Below are 19,343 nucleotides of genomic sequence, written 5' to 3'. Positions count from 1 at the left end.
GTTAGGGCGCGCGGTGTCCCCACCCTCCGCGGACCCCGCGCCGGGCCGCGGCGGGTGTTGCCGCCTTCGCGGTGGCGGGGAGTTCCCTCGGCCCGGGGCTTCCCCCTCAGGGGAGGGGGTAGCCGGCATCTGGGGACCCCTGCCCCGGGCCGCGCTGGCCCGGTGAGGGCTCGGGGCGAATCAATGGGCTGTCGATGGGTTCCCCATCGGGCCGTCGCGAGTGGCCGGGGTTTGGGGGACTCCCGGGGAGTGTTTCCCACTTTGATGGCCTCAGGGTCCCCAGGGGGTCAGGGCAGGGGCATTTCCCTGCGTGCCAGATAACCCCTAACCTGCGGAGACCATGCGGTTTCGAGAAGTTGGGAGGCAGATGTGCGAGCAGAAAGACTTGGTAGGGCTTAACTTTTTAACGCGGGTTTTGAGGCACCGGGAGGTTCTTTCCGTGAGGACTAGGGCACACTTCTTCCTGGCACACGGCACTTTCGTTTGATTTGTTTTGTGACACCCCCTCCCCCTTCCTTTCTGAAGTGATTTGGGGGCTACAGATTTCCATCTACTCTTGATTTTGGTGAACTTCAGGTAGGGTCGAAATTTACAAGGAAGAGTTGCAAGAAAACTGCATTTGACCCATGACAACAAAGGGGAGGGGAGAGTAAGAGCTCTGAACTGAAAATAAACAAAAATGAGGCTGCTCATAGAGGCGAACATTAATAGTGGTTCTAAGTTATTACCGCTGCTTGAAGAGAGAACCGACGGGTATTCATCAGTTAGGTTTTTTTAATGTAGTTGAGATTTAAGTTCCTAAACAGAGTTTGTAACTTTTTAACAGGAGAGTTGTAATGAGTTATTAGTTGCAAGTTCTAGATTTTTATCCTTGCATTCGGTACTTAAAGCACTTTATAAAGGGAAAAGACACTTATTTTTAATCTTTTCGGGGCAAACACATCTTTTGAGAGAGATGCAAAATATGCTCTTTTAGAAAATTCAGATTTAAGAGTTCTTGAGTGGGACCCATCTTTAAAAATCGATTGTTATCGCTGATGTTATTACATGTTAAAGCTGCTTTTCTGTTTCTGTGACAGCTATTTAATGTCGTTGCTCCAGGATTTTTCGTCTTTCAGATTGATTTCAGCGGCCGAAAACAGCTGTATGCTCTTTTATCATACAGAATGAGAAACCTGTTGATTTCTGAAGCAAGTTGGGCTGCTGCTACTTTAAAAGGTGTTTGTTTTTCACATTTTCCAAATTACACTTTTATTTTTCTTTCAACAGGAAGGAGTCAAGACTGAGAACAACGATCATATTAATTTGAAGGTGGCGGGGCAGGATGGTTCTGTGGTGCAGTTTAAGATTAAGAGGCATACACCACTTAGTAAACTAATGAAAGCCTATTGTGAACGACAGGTGAGGAAATGACATGCACTTCCCATAAAACGTGTTTTTAAAAAAACCTTATTTTTTTTGAGAGTAGATACTAGACTGGCATAATATTATAATAGACTTCTTTGGTTGAATGAATGCACTTACATACTTAACATATCAATTTTATCATCCCCTTGGTATGTTGATGCTTCATGAAAATCCTTAGAATGGTTTGGCTCATATGCTCTAGGATTCTAGTACTGTGCCCGAATGCATCAAATTATGACAACATGCGATTAGTTCCCGAAGGGATGTGATTTTACTTTTATAAGAAAATAAGGATGAACTTGATAAAATTTCTTGTCAGGCTCTCTTTTTTTTTTTTTTTTTTTAAGTCTATTTAAAATTTGTGTGGTGTCAAAACAATGTATTTTGAGCATTTAAACCAGTTTGGAAATAAAGTTAAATTGTGAGTTTAGCAACATTGCAGTTTTCCTGAACCATATAAAATTGTTATATTTTTTTTAATAGTAGAGGTCCAGAAAGAAAGTTAACCTCCTGAGTCAGACAAAAACATTCCTATGTTATAGGGACATTTGCATTTTACTCAGGAATTAGTAAATAGACAGCAAAAAGAGGAAGTAATGAATAGATGCTGTGAGTTGAATGCCGGGTTTAAAACAAAGAAGCTTCCTTTAGTGAGGTTGAGTCTGTAACAATACAGAGGCAACTTTAAAGATGACTCTTGCAAGTATAACAAAAACTCTGGTACCTAGATCAGTTAATTCAACAATAACCTGGAAGAAGTATTTTTTTATTCAACCCTGAATACGTAACATGTAAAAGTTGGGAAAACCATTCTTTTAGACTAAAATCAGTTGTCAGCATTGCAAATTGTCCTAAAAATAGGCTCAAAATAGAGTAAGATTTAAACCTACAGAAGTTGAGAGGTTGAGTTTGAGCTCATAGTTGGACTTCCTCCATGAGATCTAAGGGCATTTGGAAGAAACTGAAAATAAACTTCTTTTTGAGATTGACGCTTTATTTTATGTCTGGTGTATTTATAATAATTTATAGTGAGAATGTGCTTATAATGCTTTTATCTTCACCATATAAATTAATTTTACAGCTCCCTGGAAAGACAGAGTTTTTAGTGTACTCTTGTTTGACGAATTTTGGTGAAATCCACTTAAACAACTAGTAAATATGTACTTACTAGTTGTGCTAAAGAATTTTTGCTCTAGCATCTTAACATATTTGAACACTAGTGCCCCCTCAGGTTAGAGGGGGATTTTAAAAGGTAATCATCTTGTAGAACTTTTATGGAGCACACCATTTACAAAATAGAAGCATGCATAGATTTAGTGGTTTTCAACAAAATTCTTTGCATATTTTTTCTGTTACTAAATTTTAGGTTTTATTTTATTTTATATTATTTATGGGGGGACAACTGGGGGAGGGGCACAGAAGGGGCGGCACAGAGGATCTGAAGTGGCTCCATGCCAACAGCAGAGAGCCCTATGCGGCTCAAACCCATGAACCGTGAGATCATGACCCGAGTTGAAGTCAGTTGCCTAACTGAGCCACCCAGATGCCCGATAAATTTTAGGTTTTAGATGGTCATATTTTCCAACACTTAATATGAAAACTCCAACGTAGTGCACAGTTGAAAATACATTGAATGCTCATGTGCTCACCACCTAGATTTAACTATTAATATTTTATTATACATATCTATTGATTTTTCATCCTAAAATGTTCATATTTAAGACTTCCTGTATTTCCTGTTAGGGCCTCAAAAGAGTTTTTTTTGCTTACCTGATATTTACCAGATACTTACCATGTGCCAGGGCATTATACTATGTGCCAGAAAAACAAAGACACAGAGCACATCCTGTGTTGCAGATTGTCTTTATAAGAGATCTATGAGATTGAGTTAGCTGGTCAATCAAGAGCTTTTGGGTTTTCCTGGTATGTTAAATTTAGTGTATTACTCATGTAAATAAAGTTTTTTGTGAATTTTTTCAGTTAGGTTTAAGTTGACTAAACTTGGGGCCACTCAGTTTGCAGTATGGGAAAAAGAAGCATTGGTAATCCATAAAAAATGTAATTCCACTGCATATCACTTAGAATGCAGATATGATTTAAAGATATGATCCAGGAAGAATTTGAAAAGATTTGTTCTCAATTTCCTTTTAAGTTGAGAATAACCTCAGAGTTTTGACTGAAACAAGATTCCTGTTTACTTTTCAAATGTTTATTTCTCTCATTCTAAGGAGGGAGTTGAAGAAGTATCACCTAATTGGGCTGATTCTCTACTCCCCTCTCTGTTTTTAAGTTAATGTATTAATTTAGAGTATGAGCAGGTGGGAGAGGGGCAGAGAGAAGGAGAGAGAGAGAGAATGGGAGTGGTTTGATCCCATGAACCATGAGATCATGACCTGAGCCGAAATCAAGAGTGGGATGCTTTGACTTTGAGCCACCCAGGTGCCCCTGATTACTTGCTTTTTAAGTGTAGATAGAGCCTTTCAAAAGTCTAAAATATTTATGCAACCTAATTTGCATAGCTAAAGGTTTTGGTTTGGTTTGGTTTGGTTTTTTGACAGTTGAGGATTCTTGAGTAAGGATTTCTTACCCAGATTAATTGAATGCTCATACTTTCTGCTGAACTCATTTGGCCTCAGATCTTTGGAGGAGTTGTAGTAGATGTCTAATAGGCATCTCAAACTGAGCATCTAGGTGGGAGGTCAGACACTTGGGATCATCCTGATGATGCTTCATAACTCCTATAATAAAATCCACCAACAAATTCTGTTCTCTACTGAAACCTGTGCTGTTCAAAACTCAACAGTGTGCTGTCACAAGCCACATGTGACTCTACCACCTGAAACATGGCTAGTCCAAATTAATATGTGTTGTATAGTGCACAGTATATGTCAGATTTTGAAAACTCATAGTGGAGAAAAAAGTAAAGTACTCACCTTTTCAAATGTTAGTTACATGCTAAAATAATAGGATTTTGAGTATGTCGAGTTAAAACAATATTTACCTGATTTTAATGTGGCAATTGGGAATTTTAAAATTGCATATGTGGCGCATATACATATGTATCCATCCATCCATCCATCCATCCATCCATCCATCCATCCATCCATATCCCCCGGTGCAAAAAGGTGGTTGTAATTAAAGCACAGGGACAGGACCTTTTGGGCAGAAAGAGCTGCCACATTGTGTTTGTGTTGGATAGTGCCAAGCCCTCAACCATTTTATTCCACTCTTGCTCAGTCACTAACCTGGGAGACTTTTCTGATTAATTCAGAGTGTCTCTGCTCCCATCACTTGGTCCTCTCAGCTGTTTTTTGCATTGATGTATATTTGTCTCTGCACTAAAATGTAAGCTTCATGAGCATGGGGTCTTCTTGTTTACTATTTCTTTAGAGCTTAGACCAGTACCTGGTTTATAGAACGTGTTCAGTAAATGCTTGTAAAATGATAGAGGACATTCAAACTGTCTCCAGAGGTTGATTGTGAAGAAGTTTTCTATTCACATGAAGAATTAGAGTTTGCCCACTTGTCACCGTGTAGCCTTCTGCTGAGAGCATACTACTTCATTCTAGTGTGCATTTACTGTGACTTTCAGAGAGCATAGATTGATTCATTGGTTTATTCCAGTTCATTTTTGTGAAATGAAGGAATGGGGATCCAAAGAGATAACCTCACACAGCTCTTCTGTGGCACATCTCTGAAGCCAAAGCTCAGAGATACGATTTATTCAGAAGTGGAACCCAAATACTGGTTTAACATAAATTCATTGTTTGAGTTGACGTCATTTATGGAATTGGAAAGGCAAGTTTCCTGGGTTTTGGTTTTTGATCTGTGGCGAAATAAAAGCTTTTATTGATAAGGAAAAGCATGAAGGAATACGATGTGTGTTCTGGACTGTGCTCCCCCCCAGCCCCCCTTGTTTTGAACGGCCATGCCATTGACCTAGGACCGTACTAGTAGATGTAGTACTAGTACTAGATCCAGCATATGGCTTAGTATTTTATTAAAGTAATGGGTTTTCAATGGAGTGTTTGCAAATATGTAATTAGTACTTAATGGCTTGGCATTTAATTCTTGGTTGCTTTGCATAATTACAAATTAAATTTGGATGTCATGAGAAATGAATTAAGGTTATGGATATCCCTTATCTGGTCTGGGAATTGCTTGTATTCCTTAAGACAGGCTAGTCTGAAAGTGTTAGTGTCAAAGACCAGGGTTTGTAAAGGAAAGTAACATGATCTTCATGTTAGAAGTAGTTTTAAAGACAGATATAGTGAATCCTTGTTAAAGGAATACAAGTGTCCTCTAAGTATTTATTGAGCACTTTGTTTCAGTATTCTAGTCCTAGGAATTCAGTTTGATTTTTTCTTAAGTAAATTAAAGCAGAGTGTTCTGTGTAACAATAATTACAGTTTGTAATTTGAGTATGATACAGGAGTGATTTTTTTTTTTTGTAGGATGCTTCCTATGCTATTTTTCCAGTTAATATGTACACATATTATCTCCATACATATCTCCAAAGTTAGTTTATTTTCCTATCTTCATTTGGCTGCAGTTCCCAACAGCTTTGCTGCTTTTGCTCCTTTCCCCTTCTTCCTACCCCTGTGTCAGGTAGGTAATGATGAGTACAACATCAGAATCTGCTTTGCAGAAGGGGCATGCTCAGGCTCATTTATCTCCTTAAAAACATAAAAATTTCTTGAAGCTAAACTCTAGTAATATAAATTTTAAATTCTCTTTTTGTAATGAAGCTTCTCCTTAACTTAGTTTTAGGTGTACTTTTAAATAAAACAAATCATGGTAAAACGAATCATGATATTGCATTTCATCCATTTTATTCCATCAGTAACTTATACCCGTGAGTACCAACTATGTGCGAGGAATACAGTATAACCAAGACAGTCTTAGGTTCTTGTCCCTCTTGGAGCTTACTTTGTAGTGAGGTTGACAAATAGTAATTGTTGGTCTGGGTAAATACTAAAATGGAATTTACAAAGCAGGTGTTTCTTTTGAACTATTCCATAGTTCCAAGCTTGTGTGCTTATGAATGATTTTAGGACAGTTCTAGTGGGAATGTCCTGCCTGCCCGAGGGTAAAAACTTGTTGAATTCCTGTGGTGTCCCTAGCATGGTGTTGGGTTGGGACACAGGTTATTTTTGCTTAGCGATAGGAGCTGTTTGGATAGAATTGAAGGTAAAGTGGCTTTAAGGCAAACTTAATCTTTACACTTACTTAGGTGAATTCCAGTTTTCATTATGAAGGGTGTTTTCCCCCCCATTTGGAGAGCTCTTTAACATGGATGGAAGAATGTTGCTGTATCTGTTAACTTTAAATTTCTTTTCAATATCTTTCTAACTCATTTATATGTACTGTTTGACTCAAGGTATATGATCTATCCAAGCTTGGATCTCAAAAGCAAAACAGCTTTTTTAAAAAGACCTTTTTTTTTTAAAAAGATCACTTTTCCAAAGAAAAACAAACATGGTTCAAAGAAAGTGAAAATCCTACCAAATCTTTTTACCCACATAGAAATGTTAATGTATTGATTATTTATTTGGGTCCCTCTTTTAATATATTTGTGGCTAAATATGCATATGGTTTCAGTTTTTACTGTTTTCTTTGCATTCTTACTGTTTTTAAACTCTCTTGTAGGGTTTGTCAATGAGGCAGATCAGATTCCGATTTGATGGGCAGCCAATCAATGAAACAGACACACCTGCACAGGTAAAAAAAAATCTCTTTGTGCTAGCTAGAAAAGTCAGTGTGGTTTGTAATTTGCTCAACAGTCTTGTTTGTTAATTTGTGAACTTTGAGACATTGCAGTATAGTTCTTCACCAGAGTTCAAAACTATGTAAAATATGACCAAAGGGGCACAGAAGGGAAAATAATAGGAATATTAATGTTAGTATTTTCTCAGGAGATGTCAGAGGTTTTTAATATGCAATTATCGTTTTGTAAACTAATAGGTCATTTGGTTGCTTTAATCCATTCCTCCCTATTGCCAGCATTATTCGGAGCAAATAATTCAGAATGTTGTTTTCATTGCTGCAGTTCTTGATGATTCTCCAGGCTCCCCCACAGGTGATTGGTTGGCTGTCGATCCTGGCCATTTTAACTTCTCATGCTGAATTCTCTTTGACCTGTCCTTGTCAACTAAAGGCATCTTTGGGCTCCCAACTGCAAGTCTCTCGATGGCTTAGCTCGACCAGTGTTGGGTTCTTGATAATAAGTGGCTTTCCAAAGCCTTCTGCAAAAGGTGACACAGTCTGATCCTTTAATCTCTCTACATATCACCTCAGTTCTTTCGCTTTGTCAGGGATCAGCTGGGCTGTCTTCCGTGGCAGAAGCTCTTTGTCTTTGTTTCCTTTTACCCTCTGAGGTTCTACTTAAGGCTTCTAGTTTGGGGAAAGATTATTTTGATAGAAACTTAAGTTGGAGCTCTTCTACTTTTGAATTTGTTTTTATCACTCCATAAAAACTAGCAAGTAATAAATATGGTATGAGTGAAGTAGCCCACCCTGGTTGTGGTTTTGTTGATAAACTTCAAAAATTTGAAATGTCTAAGTTGTACTTGAGGGAAGAATATCTTAATTTCCCTTGGGGAGTCTCTAAGAAGCAATTATAGTATGTAGCCACAAGGAGGAGCTGAATTCTGTTGGTGAATGAGAGACAGGAAAAAGTCTTTTATCCTTTGAAGGCATTTCAAGTTTCACCATGAAATTTAACATCCCAGGAGTTTTATTTCAGTGGATAGGCTGAAGACATGTTTTCATGGTTTAAAAAGAATAAAAACCCATTATGCTAAACTCTGATGTCGAGAATGTATTTTCTGTCTTTTGATGCTCTCGCCCACCACCGTAAAAAAGGTTCTTGTTTCTACAGTGCTAGCTGCAAATATTAACTGTGAGGAGGATTTTTGCACAACTGCATTGTAAAATCTTCAAATTGAATTTGGAATTGAACTCATTATAGTATTTGAGATTGAATTCACTGTAGAATGAAATTGATTCATTTTAGAATTATTCTCCCAGTACTAAGTAGCAGAACTGTGAAAAATTAGAACATCTTAATGACCAGTTTTAATAGTAATATAATTATGTGCCCACCATTCTGTTTAAATACTTAACTTTCTTTGACTCATTTAATTCTTACAACTGAATGCTGTTTCACTTTACAAAGAGGGGATTGAGGCTTAGTCATTAACATTTTAATGCTATACCCTTACTTTTAGTATATTTGAACTGTGTTAGAAATGATTCCCTTTCTTGTGTTTATGTACCCAGGGTTCTTGTTTTATTTCCAAAATTACCAGTTTTTAGAAAGTATTTTTCAAAGGTAATTATCAGCATAATAAACCAATAACAAAGATTATTTCTTTTACAGCACTGCCATAGGTACCAATACCTTTCCACTCTAAACATGGTTGTTTTATGTACAATGGGTGGGTAGTGAGCCTTACAAAACTTAGTTTGTGAATAGCATTTTAAAATTTAAATTAGTTTTTTTTTTTTCAACGTTTATTTATTTTTGGGACAGAGAGAGACAGAGCATGAATGGGCGAGGGGCAGAGAGAGAGGGAGACACAGAATCGGAAACAGGCTCCAGGCTCTGAGCCATCAGCCCAGAGCCCGACGCAGGGCTCGAACTCACGGACCGTGAGATCGTGACCTGGTTGAAGTTGGACGCTTAACCGACTGTGCCACCCAGGCGCCCCTAAATTAGTTTTTTAGTAAGTTTTTTCTTGCCATAACCTTCCCTTGCTGCACAGAGACAACCACTGTGCTTTGTGCATATGTGAGGATATATATTCGTGGTATGCACTCATGCGCACTTGCGCGCACACACACTTTTGAAAACAAATATAATACTATAACCACTTTTGCTGCTTACTTTTTATATTTGTTTTTAATGCAATACTAGATCTTAGGAATAGTTCCATTTCTACACATATAAACCTATTTTTTAATAACAACTGTGTGCTTTTCATGTAAGAGTGTACTGTATTTCTTTGAGTTTTTTTTCCTAATGTTTGTTTATTTATTTTGAAAGAGAGTGTGCTCATGCAAGCAGGGGAAGGACAGAGAGGAAGAGAGAGAATCCCAAGCAGCATCCCTCCGCACTGGCAGCAGAGCCTGATGCGGGGATTGATCCCACAAACCATGAGATCATGACCTGAATTTTCAGTAATTAAAAGTGAGGTGATTTAACTCCTGGACATAGCTTTTTCACTTAAAAACGAAGTTTTCTATACTGAAATAAAGAAGACCAAGTGAAAGATTAATTTAAACCCAAGCCTGATGCTACATTAAGCTAGGGGTTGTTTAAAATAACGAACACTGGAATTGGGTGGAACTTGTGTAGTTTTTCAGGGTACTTAAGTCTGATAGTTACAGATTTAAGAGCTGATAATCAGTGACCCTCCATTTGTGTTTTTTTTTTTTGTTGTTGTTTTATCTCTTTCATGCTAGTTGGAAATGGAGGATGAAGATACAATTGATGTGTTCCAGCAGCAGACAGGAGGTGTCTACTAAAAAGGGAACCTGCTACTTTACTCCAGAACTCTGTTCCTCCAGACCAAGAAGACATTCTCAATTAGAAAACCGCAATTTGGTTCCACCACATCCTGACTACTACAGTATAGTTTTCTCTATTCTTTCATTTTCCCCTTCCCCATTCCTTTATTGTACATAAAGTAACTGTGTATGTGCGCAAGCATTTTGCATTTTTTTTTTAACTAAATGGCCAATGGTATGTTTTGACCGACATCAAATGGAGATGGGATGGGGAAAAATACTGGTTCTGTGAAAATACCCCCTTTCTCCATTAGTGGCATGCTCATTCAGCTCTTATCTTTATATTCCAGTAAGTTATTTTGCTCTCACTGTTTAACAAAAAAAGAACAACATAAAAATCCTTGCATACCTTGTTCGATTGGAGAATTTTAATGTTTTTCATTTATCATTGTAAAACCAAGGACAATTTTATAACTTTTTTGTACGTAGCTGTTACATGTAGGGCAATCTGTCTTTAAGTAGGGATAAATTACTCTAAAAGAAATGAATCCTAGATAGTTTTCCCTTCAAGTCAAACGTCTCGTTGTTTAAATAAACTTCTTGTTTAAAATGAGCTGTTTTCTTTATTCTGAAGAATATTAAGTAGAAAAGTTGAAGCTTAGAAAAAGCCCTGAAATGAGTAGGCCTGCTAGAAGTAACATTTCAAGGAAGAACTAAAGCTACACTGCATTCCTGACAGACAGGTCCAAAACAAAGAATAACAAAGTGTATAAATGACTAGCAACTGATGTTTCAGCCCCTTTGTTTAGTAAGCTTAGTTCCAAATCTGCAACTTTACTAGCAAAAATCGGGTCATGATGTGGATTTACTCCCAAGTTGAGTTCTGTGTAACACTACCTGGCAGAATGGGTTAGTACATGCAGCTAGGAAAAAACGGTGATTTTGCTAACTCTGCTGATAAATCACTCAGTTTTACCCTTTTTCTTTTCTTTTTTTTTTTTTAAATGTTTGTTTATTTTGAGAGAGGGAGGGAGAGAATCCCATGCGGGCTCTGCCCTGTGTAGAGCCAGATGATGTAAGGCTGGATCTCACAAACCATGAGCTGAAATCAAGCTTAAAGGACTGAGCCACTCCCAGGTTCCCCCAGTCACTTAACCATTCTGACTCTCATGCTGATGAGTAAATATTGCCTAACCCAAAACAGAGTCTTTGTTCTTGAGAATGTTGAGGGACAGAAGGTAATTACATGTATCCACTCTTAAAGCTTTAAATACGCAGGGTACCACAGTTTTTAAATTCAAATATGGGGAAGGATACAGCTATAGAACCAATGAACAGAATATTAGAGCTGGAAAGATTTAGATTACCTAATTGTAACCCCTGTTTTAGAACTGAAGAAGCAGAGGTCCAGAGATGATTATGAAACTAGGACTAGAGAATAGGTCTGATACCTTTTCATTGTGTTCTTCCATATTGGTTCTCAAACAATTCCCACCCCTCCTCACCAATGTGGCCTTTTTGGGTCAAGTCCCCATTGTTCCCTTTCCTGCCTTGTCATTCACTTAGTTCACCCTACCACTGCTGTAATATGGTCTTTTTTTTATATATATCCATTTTTATGGTGAGTGAGCTTCCCCAAAGAAAGGTGTTCAATAGATTTTTTTTTTTAAGTTTTATTTATTTTATATAATCTCTACACCCAATATGGAGCTTGAACTCATGACCCTGAGATCAACAGTCACATGCTCAACAAACCTGGTGCCCCTGTTCCATAGGTTTTGGACTTTGACTCTGTATATATAGGAGTTAATCTTGAACCAACAACTTTTATTTTCTTATATGTATCGTGTTAACAATTTTTACAATTTATATTGTGCAACTGTGTGGGAAGCCTGCCCCCAAGAATTCTTAGATCAGGTAAGTGCATGTCTCTTGATTTGTTGCACTAGGTACTGTTGAATGGTGGAATTTGGTGGTGCCCTAAATATTAAAAATTTGGATTGAAATTCACGCCAGAGAACTTTATTATGGAAAGGATTTGAACTGGGTTCTTGTTTAATTAGGAATTTACTAACTAATGTCATGGGTGCTTTTGCCATGTTGGGGGGGAATATGAAACTTTATGGAAATACTTGATAGAATTTTAAAAGCCAGAGGGTAAAGCATGAAAAGCACACAGATAATATAGTGTGTTGTGGCTTATTAATTAGTTGGGTCAGTGTATAACTAAAGATTCACCTTATTTCTGTTCTTAAATGAACTGTTCATAATTGAATTCCCCTATTTCACATAACGTTGTAACCAAGAAAACTATGGGAAAATATGTGGAGCACTTTTTTTTTTTAAGCTTTTATTTCTAAGTCATCTCTACACCCACCATGGGGCTTGAACTCAACAATCCTGAGATCTAGAGTTGCCTGCTCTCCTGACTGAGCCAGCCAGGCACCCCTTTATTTTGAGAGAGAGCACTAGCAGGGTAGGGGCAGAGGGAGAGCGAGAATCCCAAACAGCATGGAGCCCCACAAGGGGCTTTATCTCACAATGACCTGAGCTGACTGAAGTCAAGAATTGGATGCTTAACCTACTGAGCCACTCAGGGCACCCCCTTCCCCCTTCCTCCCACCCCTGGCTATGAAGCACTTCTTAAAGAACACTTTGAAAATAAGTACATTGTTGAAAATACTGAAAGTAATCTTGGCATTTTATTTTGGCTTCGGAGGGGAGGTTCAAATGATGGGAGTTACACTTCCATTTTGATTAATTGCTCGGACAATTTAGCTAAACTCTTTCTGGCTGCTGTCTCGTCGATACCCCACATATTTATATCCTGCAAGTAGCAAATTCTGTCTAAGTGAACACAGTTCTGTGTAGAGAAATGAGAAAATTTCTGCTCCGAAGCACCCCTACTATTCATACACGCTGCTTGACCCAAAACAAAAGGTATTCGCAATTTTTCAGAAAAAGGAGTGTCAAGTTGTTTGCTTCCTTGTTTTGCTTGATGTTTGTAGTTCTGTGGGACATTGTGACAGCAGGAGGTCGGTAGAAGGTGGAAACCCAGGATGTGAGGGAAGCCTGTTGGAGAGTTTCTCAAGGTCCTTGCAGAGTTTATGGTGTATTGGAGAGGGTCAGCTGTGCTGCTGAGGGTTATTTTTGAGTTAAGATCCTGCTGCTTTTAAATATGACAGTGATTCTAGGTTGTGGTTTTGCATCAGAATCCCCTGATGAGCTTTTAAAAATGTACCAATGCTGGGGCCCTACCCCCAGAAATGTATTTTCAAAGCGGTATGAAATTGAGAAGCAATTCTGGGAGGCATTCTCACAACTCTTAAGAGTTAAGCACCTTATGGTGAAGAGTACATGAGATAATAAATATTTTAGCTGCCTAACATGGTCCCTCCCACGTACTGAACCCTTTAAAGAAAAGTACCTTCTGCGTTGCAGTAAGGGCTCTGTCAGGGTGCTGAGGCTTCAGCAGAATACCATAATCCGTACCGATGGCTTGCACTTAATGTAAATGAAAAAGGCCAAAGCTTTTCTGTTCATTTTTAAAACTGAATACAACCTTTGTCTTGTTACGTGTTTTAATAAATGCTTAATGCTAAATTGTGCCCTAATGAGTCTTTAAAGAAAAACAGTCTTCAGGATTTTAATGATTCTCCGATACTCTCAGAACCAAAAGACCCATCCACAACATGCTTCAACATTCTGATTCTGTAGGTGATGATTTAAGGGGTAGTCTTCCGTGTTGTAGGACGTACACATGTTTTATAGTGAGATTTCAGTCTGTATAGTGGTTAGCTAATAAAGAGTTCTTCAGAGTGGAACATAATTAGAATAGAGCATATAAACAGGTTAGGAATTTAATCTATTTGGAATGTGGAGTGTTATTTCCCGGTAAGCAGTGACATGTGACTACATATGAGATCATTTTAGGATTTCCCATACCCTTGGGGCCTTTATGAAACAGTTTAAAGTCTCAGAATTGTCATGTAATGTTTGCTTTCTTTGCAATTCCTATTTTTAAGGCATTTTAGGTGGCTAACCTTGTCTCAAGTTATAGAATTTGGAATACTAAGAATTTTCTCACATTTTCCAGGGCATGCTGTTTTGAATTGTTTGATGTTTTGTAATTTTAGCAAAGGAGGCCAAATTCATCTCTAGGAGAGCAGGACAGATGGGTGAGGGGAGTTTTTTTGCTTGTTTATTAAATATAGAAATAGTAGCATGGGATTGGGAAAAGCGAACACACTTAATCCACACCATTTTATTCAGCTTGGTCTGATAGAAAGGGGAACTCATGGGAAAATAGGAATCACGCTCTCCTTCCACAATTCAGTGATTTAAAAGGATGTGAGAGTGGTGTGTCAGACCTAGTAGAGTGTATGTGCCATTTTGTTTACCTTTGACAGTGAAGGTAAAACATGACAGCCATTTTCCGTATTTGAGACCTCTCATATTTGCTTTGTGGTGAATGAGTTTCAAGAAAAAATGAATTCTTTCACTTGTCTTTCTGTGGCACTGATCTGCCTTTGTGTGTATGTGTGTGTGTGTGCATGCATGCGTGCAGCTAAGAAAAGAATGGACAGATGCATACTAAATTTGGCTTTAGGAGTGATGGATACAGAATGTATGTGTAAATATGTGTGGTTAAGTCACACATAAGTGACATGGGCACCCTGCAATCCTGGGGTTCAAAAGCTTGTTAGAAATACTTGTCAGTGAGTCATTCATTAGTTCAGTTACTTAGTGAAGTTCAAAAGCATAAGACCAGCATTTTCTTTTAATAATAGGAGGAATGGAAAATATTAAGAAAATGTATCGGGGCACCTCGCTGGCTCAGTCGGTAGAGCATGTGACTCTTGATCTCAGACTCATGAGTTTGAGCCCCACGCTGGGTGTAGAGATTACTTAAAGAAAAAAGAAAAGATGTATTAAACTATGGGTGAATATAAATAATTATTGTTCTTGTAGGTTAAAAATAGTTAAATGTCTGCAATTTATTTCATAGGGGCTCAACCTATGTGTGTTTTGGATCAGAGGGAGAGACATTAACTAGGAAATTGGTTCAAACCTGATCGCATAATCTAGGCAGAGTAAATACCAATAATAAGGCCCTGTAATTTGCCCACTTCTTCTAGGGTGCTGGAATAAATCGGGGCAGGTTGAAATTATGGGGGATTCAGAACAAAGTTGGTAACATCCAATGCAAAAACAGATGCTTGAGAGCTAAGAGACAGAATGTTAGTATGTTTTTGTGTTTCATTTAAATTCAGGTATTACTGGGGCGCCTGGGTGGCGTAGTCAGTTAAGCGTCCGACTTCAGCCAGGTCACGATCTCGCGGTCCGTGAGTTCGAGCCCCGCGTCGGGCTCTGGGCTGACAGCTCAGAGCCTGGAGCCTGTTTCGGATTCTGTGTCTCCCTCTCTCTCTGCCCCTCCCCCGTTCATGCTCTGTCTCTCTCTGTCCCAAAAATAAATAAATGTTGAATAAATTTAGGTATTACTTACCTTAGTAGGCTCAAGAGGTGAAGAGCAACTTCCAGATTATTCTGAGTAAGTTATACATTGCATTCTCGAATAAAACTCCACATACCTAGAAACAAATGAAAAAACCACTAGGATTTCTGTTCATGTTAAAGGAAAATTATTAGGGCTTTTAAACATTTTTGACATCTTTTTTTTTTAATTTTTTAAATGTTTGTTTATATTTATTTATTTTTAACACTTATTTATCTTTTGAGAGACAGAGCATGAGCACGGGAGGGGCAGAGAGAGAGAGGGAGTCGCAGAATCCAAAGCAGGCTCCAGGCTCTGAGCTTTCAGCACAGAGACCGACACGGGGCTCGAACTCATGAGCCTTGGGACCATGACTTTAGCTGAAGTCATATGCTTAACTGATTGAGCCACCCAGCCACCAGTAACTGACTGGTACTTTGTAGCAGAGAAGTGGCAGCATGGGACTAAGTGAAATCAAAGGGCACTTAACTGCTTAAAGGCATGAGAAGTTATGCAGAGTGTGGATAACTGCTCATTCCCTCCACCTTATTTAAAAAGCAGGTGAAATTAAAAAAAATAAAAAGCAGGTGAAAGTGGAACATACATATAGGGCAGTGATTTTGAAATTGCATAGAACCATGGGGTGTGCCAAAAGAAGGCAGTGGAGAGAAAGGCCAGCCAGGGGTGGGGAAGCAGAAAGGGCCAGGATTTTGGACCCTCTGCTCGGTTTCAGTCACAGATGCCCTCTTGTTCATCTGTGTTACATATTTGGATTCTGTTTCATAAAAGTTTGGAAAACATTGGTATAGTCGTGAAATAGCTTGTTGGACCATTCCTTGTCATAAGCTTTCATTTGTCTTTCTATTTCTTTAGGTTTTTAGGTTAACCTAAGGGTTTGGAACAACTGTTGTATAGATACAGAGCCCTAGATAAGTATTTAAAAAATCAGTGATATGGACCATTATGATTTTAAAAGTAGCCATCCTTGGGATGCCTGAGTGGCTCAGTTGGTAAAAGCATCAGACTTGGGCTCAGGTCATGACCTCGTGGTCTGTGAGTTCAAGTCCCGCGTCGGGCTCTGTGCTGACAGCTCAGAGCCTGGAGCCTGCTTCGGATTCTGTGTCTCCCTCTCTCTCTGCCCTTCCCCCACTTGTGCTCTGTCTCTGTCTCTCAAAAATAAATAAATATTATAAAAAAATAAAAGTGGCCATCCTTTTGCATCTTTTTGATCCTGATCTGATCTGTGATCTTTTGTATAGAATGTAATTTCATTAATGTCCCATTTTCAGTTGGTCATCTGGCACAAAGGTCATTATAGCCGAATTATGTATCATACCTGTTTTACCCCACATCTCCATCTTGTAGCAGAAAGGGGGAGTACAGTGATTTTAGTCAAAACTGCTGTAGGACATGAACAAGTAAATAGGAGGGCTTGTTATTCTGGAAATTTTTGACAATTTTACTTTATTATTTAAGGCAGGAATCTCTTTTATTTATTTTTAAGTAAGCTCTATGCAGGATTTGAACTAACGACCTTGAGCTCAAGAGTCACATGCTATACTGACTGAGCCAGCCAGGCACCCCTGACAATTTTACTTTAAAATACAATGCACCAAACAGGCCTGCTTAAGATGGCCTTGATCAGTTATCTGTCTTTTTTTTTTTTAATTTTTTTTTCAACGTTTTTATTTATTTTTGGGACAGAGAGAGACAGAGCATGAACGGGGGAGGGGCAGAGAGAGAGGGAGACACAGAATCGGAAACAGGCTCCAGGCTCCGAGCCATCAGCCCAGAGCCTGACGCGGGGCTCGAACCCACGGACCGCGAGATCGTGACCTGGCTGAAGCCGGACGCTTAACCGACTGCGCCACCCAGGCGCCCCATCAGTTATCTGTCTTATATACTTTATTCTTCTTTACAAATCATTAGATTAAAAGGGTGCCCTGGGACGGATCCCTTACCTTTGAAGCAGAGGTGCTCAGCCCAAGCCACATGGGAAAGCTATCTGTTTAACTTCTTAAAGATACCCATGAGTAGACCCTACCCCACACCCCCCCTACACTCTCCCGCGCCCAACCCCCCGGAAATTCCAATTCAGGAGATCTCAGTGGGGGCCTGGCATTCATTTTTGTTCCTTAAAAGCTCATAGGTTATTCTGATGTTCAGCCAGGATGGGGCAGCTCTCATAGAAAGCTTTAGTTTACCAAGTCAACATTCTTAAAATTCTCTCGTTTCAAGCCCTTCACAACAACGTAGAATAGGTGCTGTTAACCCCATTTATAGATGAGGAAGCAAGAGCATAAATGACCTAGAAGTGTCTTTTATGGGAGAAGTGTCTTTTTAAGGGAGCAGAATCAGAACTTAACGGTTTTCAATTTCCAGTCTGGTGTATTGCCCTACCAATCTGTCTTTTACATTACAGGGGATGGAGGAAATAGGGCAAGTCAAGTATGAACTCAAAACTTTAGACCAAAAGGGACCCACCTGAAGATATGTCCAACCCCCTCATTTAATACATAAAAAACAATTTCAGATTGTTAAAAAGTTTGTACTTACTTTCCAAGTATATCTGACAATAAGCATAGCTACTATCACTTTGATGACTTCTTACGTGTGGAGCCAAACACTTTCTATCCATTACTTCATTTACAAGTCTGGAGTTGAAATACTATTTTGTCCTTATTTTTACGAATGAGGAAACTAGTGCTCAGAAAAGGTAAGAGTTCAGATTCAAACTCTGGTTTCTCCTATGAGAGCCTGAGAGACCATACTCTACCTCTTAGTCGATAATTATATGACTTACTAGAAGGGTATGTGTGCTCACTGGCCAACTTGGTCTGAAAGGTGTTCTGTTTTTTCAAAAGTTTCAGAAATTTAGGCCCAGTCTTTAAGAATGGGAAGATTTTAGGGGCGCCTGGCTGTCTCGGTCAGTGGGGGGGGGGGGCCCGCCAACCCTCGATCTCAGGGTTGTGTTTCAAGCCCCAGGTTGGGTGTGGATTTTATTTAAAAATAAAATCTTACAAAAAAAAAAAAAAAAAAAGAAAGAAAGAATGGGAAGATTTTAATTCAAATGAGTGGTCAGCACATAAAGACATGATCCATGCCTTTTAGGAGTGAACTTATCTCTACCTTTTCACGAAAACCCAGGAGAGAGGTTAACCAAGAATATAAACTTCCAAACTGCCAAGAAGGGGGAGGCCACACAGAGTCGAATGTTGTTCAATTTTTATGGAAATACTGAAAAGGGTCTGCCTTGAGGAAACATGCATGACATGGGAAGGCCTCCACTCTTGTTTGCTCAAGACTTTCCCATTACGATCTTGTAAACAGCCATTCTTGAGTCCTCCAAGTGTTGTCTGCATTTGTTGCAGGGATAGATTTACCCAGACAGGTGGAAGTCATGACTTAAGGGTTATAAACAGCTGCAGAGGCCAGGCCTGCTCGATAGTCTTGGTAGCAAGGGATGTGACCATTCCCCACCGCCGAGCATTAACCAGCCTTAGAACAGGCCCTCAAATCGGAACGACTGTAATTTTGGTCTAGTACATGCACCACCCCTGACAGCTAAATAGTAACATTAAAATGTGAAGAATTTCCAGTCGTTTTCAAAGGGATCGTCTTGGCTTGCTTTCTGTTGCTGACTCATAGTGCTGCTGCTTTGAGACTGTCATGTTTCCAAACGGGACACACAGTAGGTATTCAATGAATGTCAATTTGCAGCAGTAATTTTCATCCCTTAAGGAGCATGCCCTTACTATCTCACCATGAGTAAGGCACGTAAGTGAAATGGTCAAGACAAATCTGCCCTGGGCTTGGTGGGGGCTGACCGAGCTTTTCCCTCAGTCAGGTAACTTTTTTAAGTGACAGCACAACTTGTGCCCAACGCTGGGCAGGTTTGTCCTTTGTCCAATCATCACCAAGATTTGGGGGT

At 39.1% G+C, this 19,343-nt stretch overlaps 1 protein-coding gene across 2 annotated transcripts in view; it reads left to right on the top strand.

Moving 5' to 3' along the window:
* The window catches only part of SUMO2 (small ubiquitin like modifier 2), an 11,391-nt gene extending 860 nt beyond the window's left edge, over window positions 1-10,531 (top strand). Inside the window, exons 1-4 of one of the 2 annotated variants that reach the window (XM_040456379.1) lie at window positions 220-388; window positions 1,270-1,401; window positions 7,057-7,128; window positions 9,874-10,531. In XM_040456379.1, coding sequence (XP_040312313.1) covers window positions 341-388; window positions 1,270-1,401; window positions 7,057-7,128; window positions 9,874-9,936 — 315 coding nt within the window. In that variant the 5' untranslated portion in view covers window positions 220-340 and the 3' untranslated portion in view covers window positions 9,937-10,531. Of the gene's footprint in view, window positions 1-219; window positions 389-1,269; window positions 1,402-7,056; window positions 7,129-9,873 lie in introns of those variants that run through there. The other variant, XM_040456380.1, reaches the window with a different exon arrangement.
* Window positions 10,532-19,343: the final 8,812 nt, after the last annotated feature.

This window comes from Herpailurus yagouaroundi, unplaced genomic scaffold (assembly GCF_014898765.1).
Source record: "Herpailurus yagouaroundi ecotype Mexico unplaced genomic scaffold, PumYag 217, whole genome shotgun sequence".
Taxonomy (NCBI): Eukaryota; Metazoa; Chordata; class Mammalia; order Carnivora; family Felidae; genus Herpailurus; species Herpailurus yagouaroundi.
This window is presented reverse-complemented; position numbering and strand designations above follow the sequence as displayed.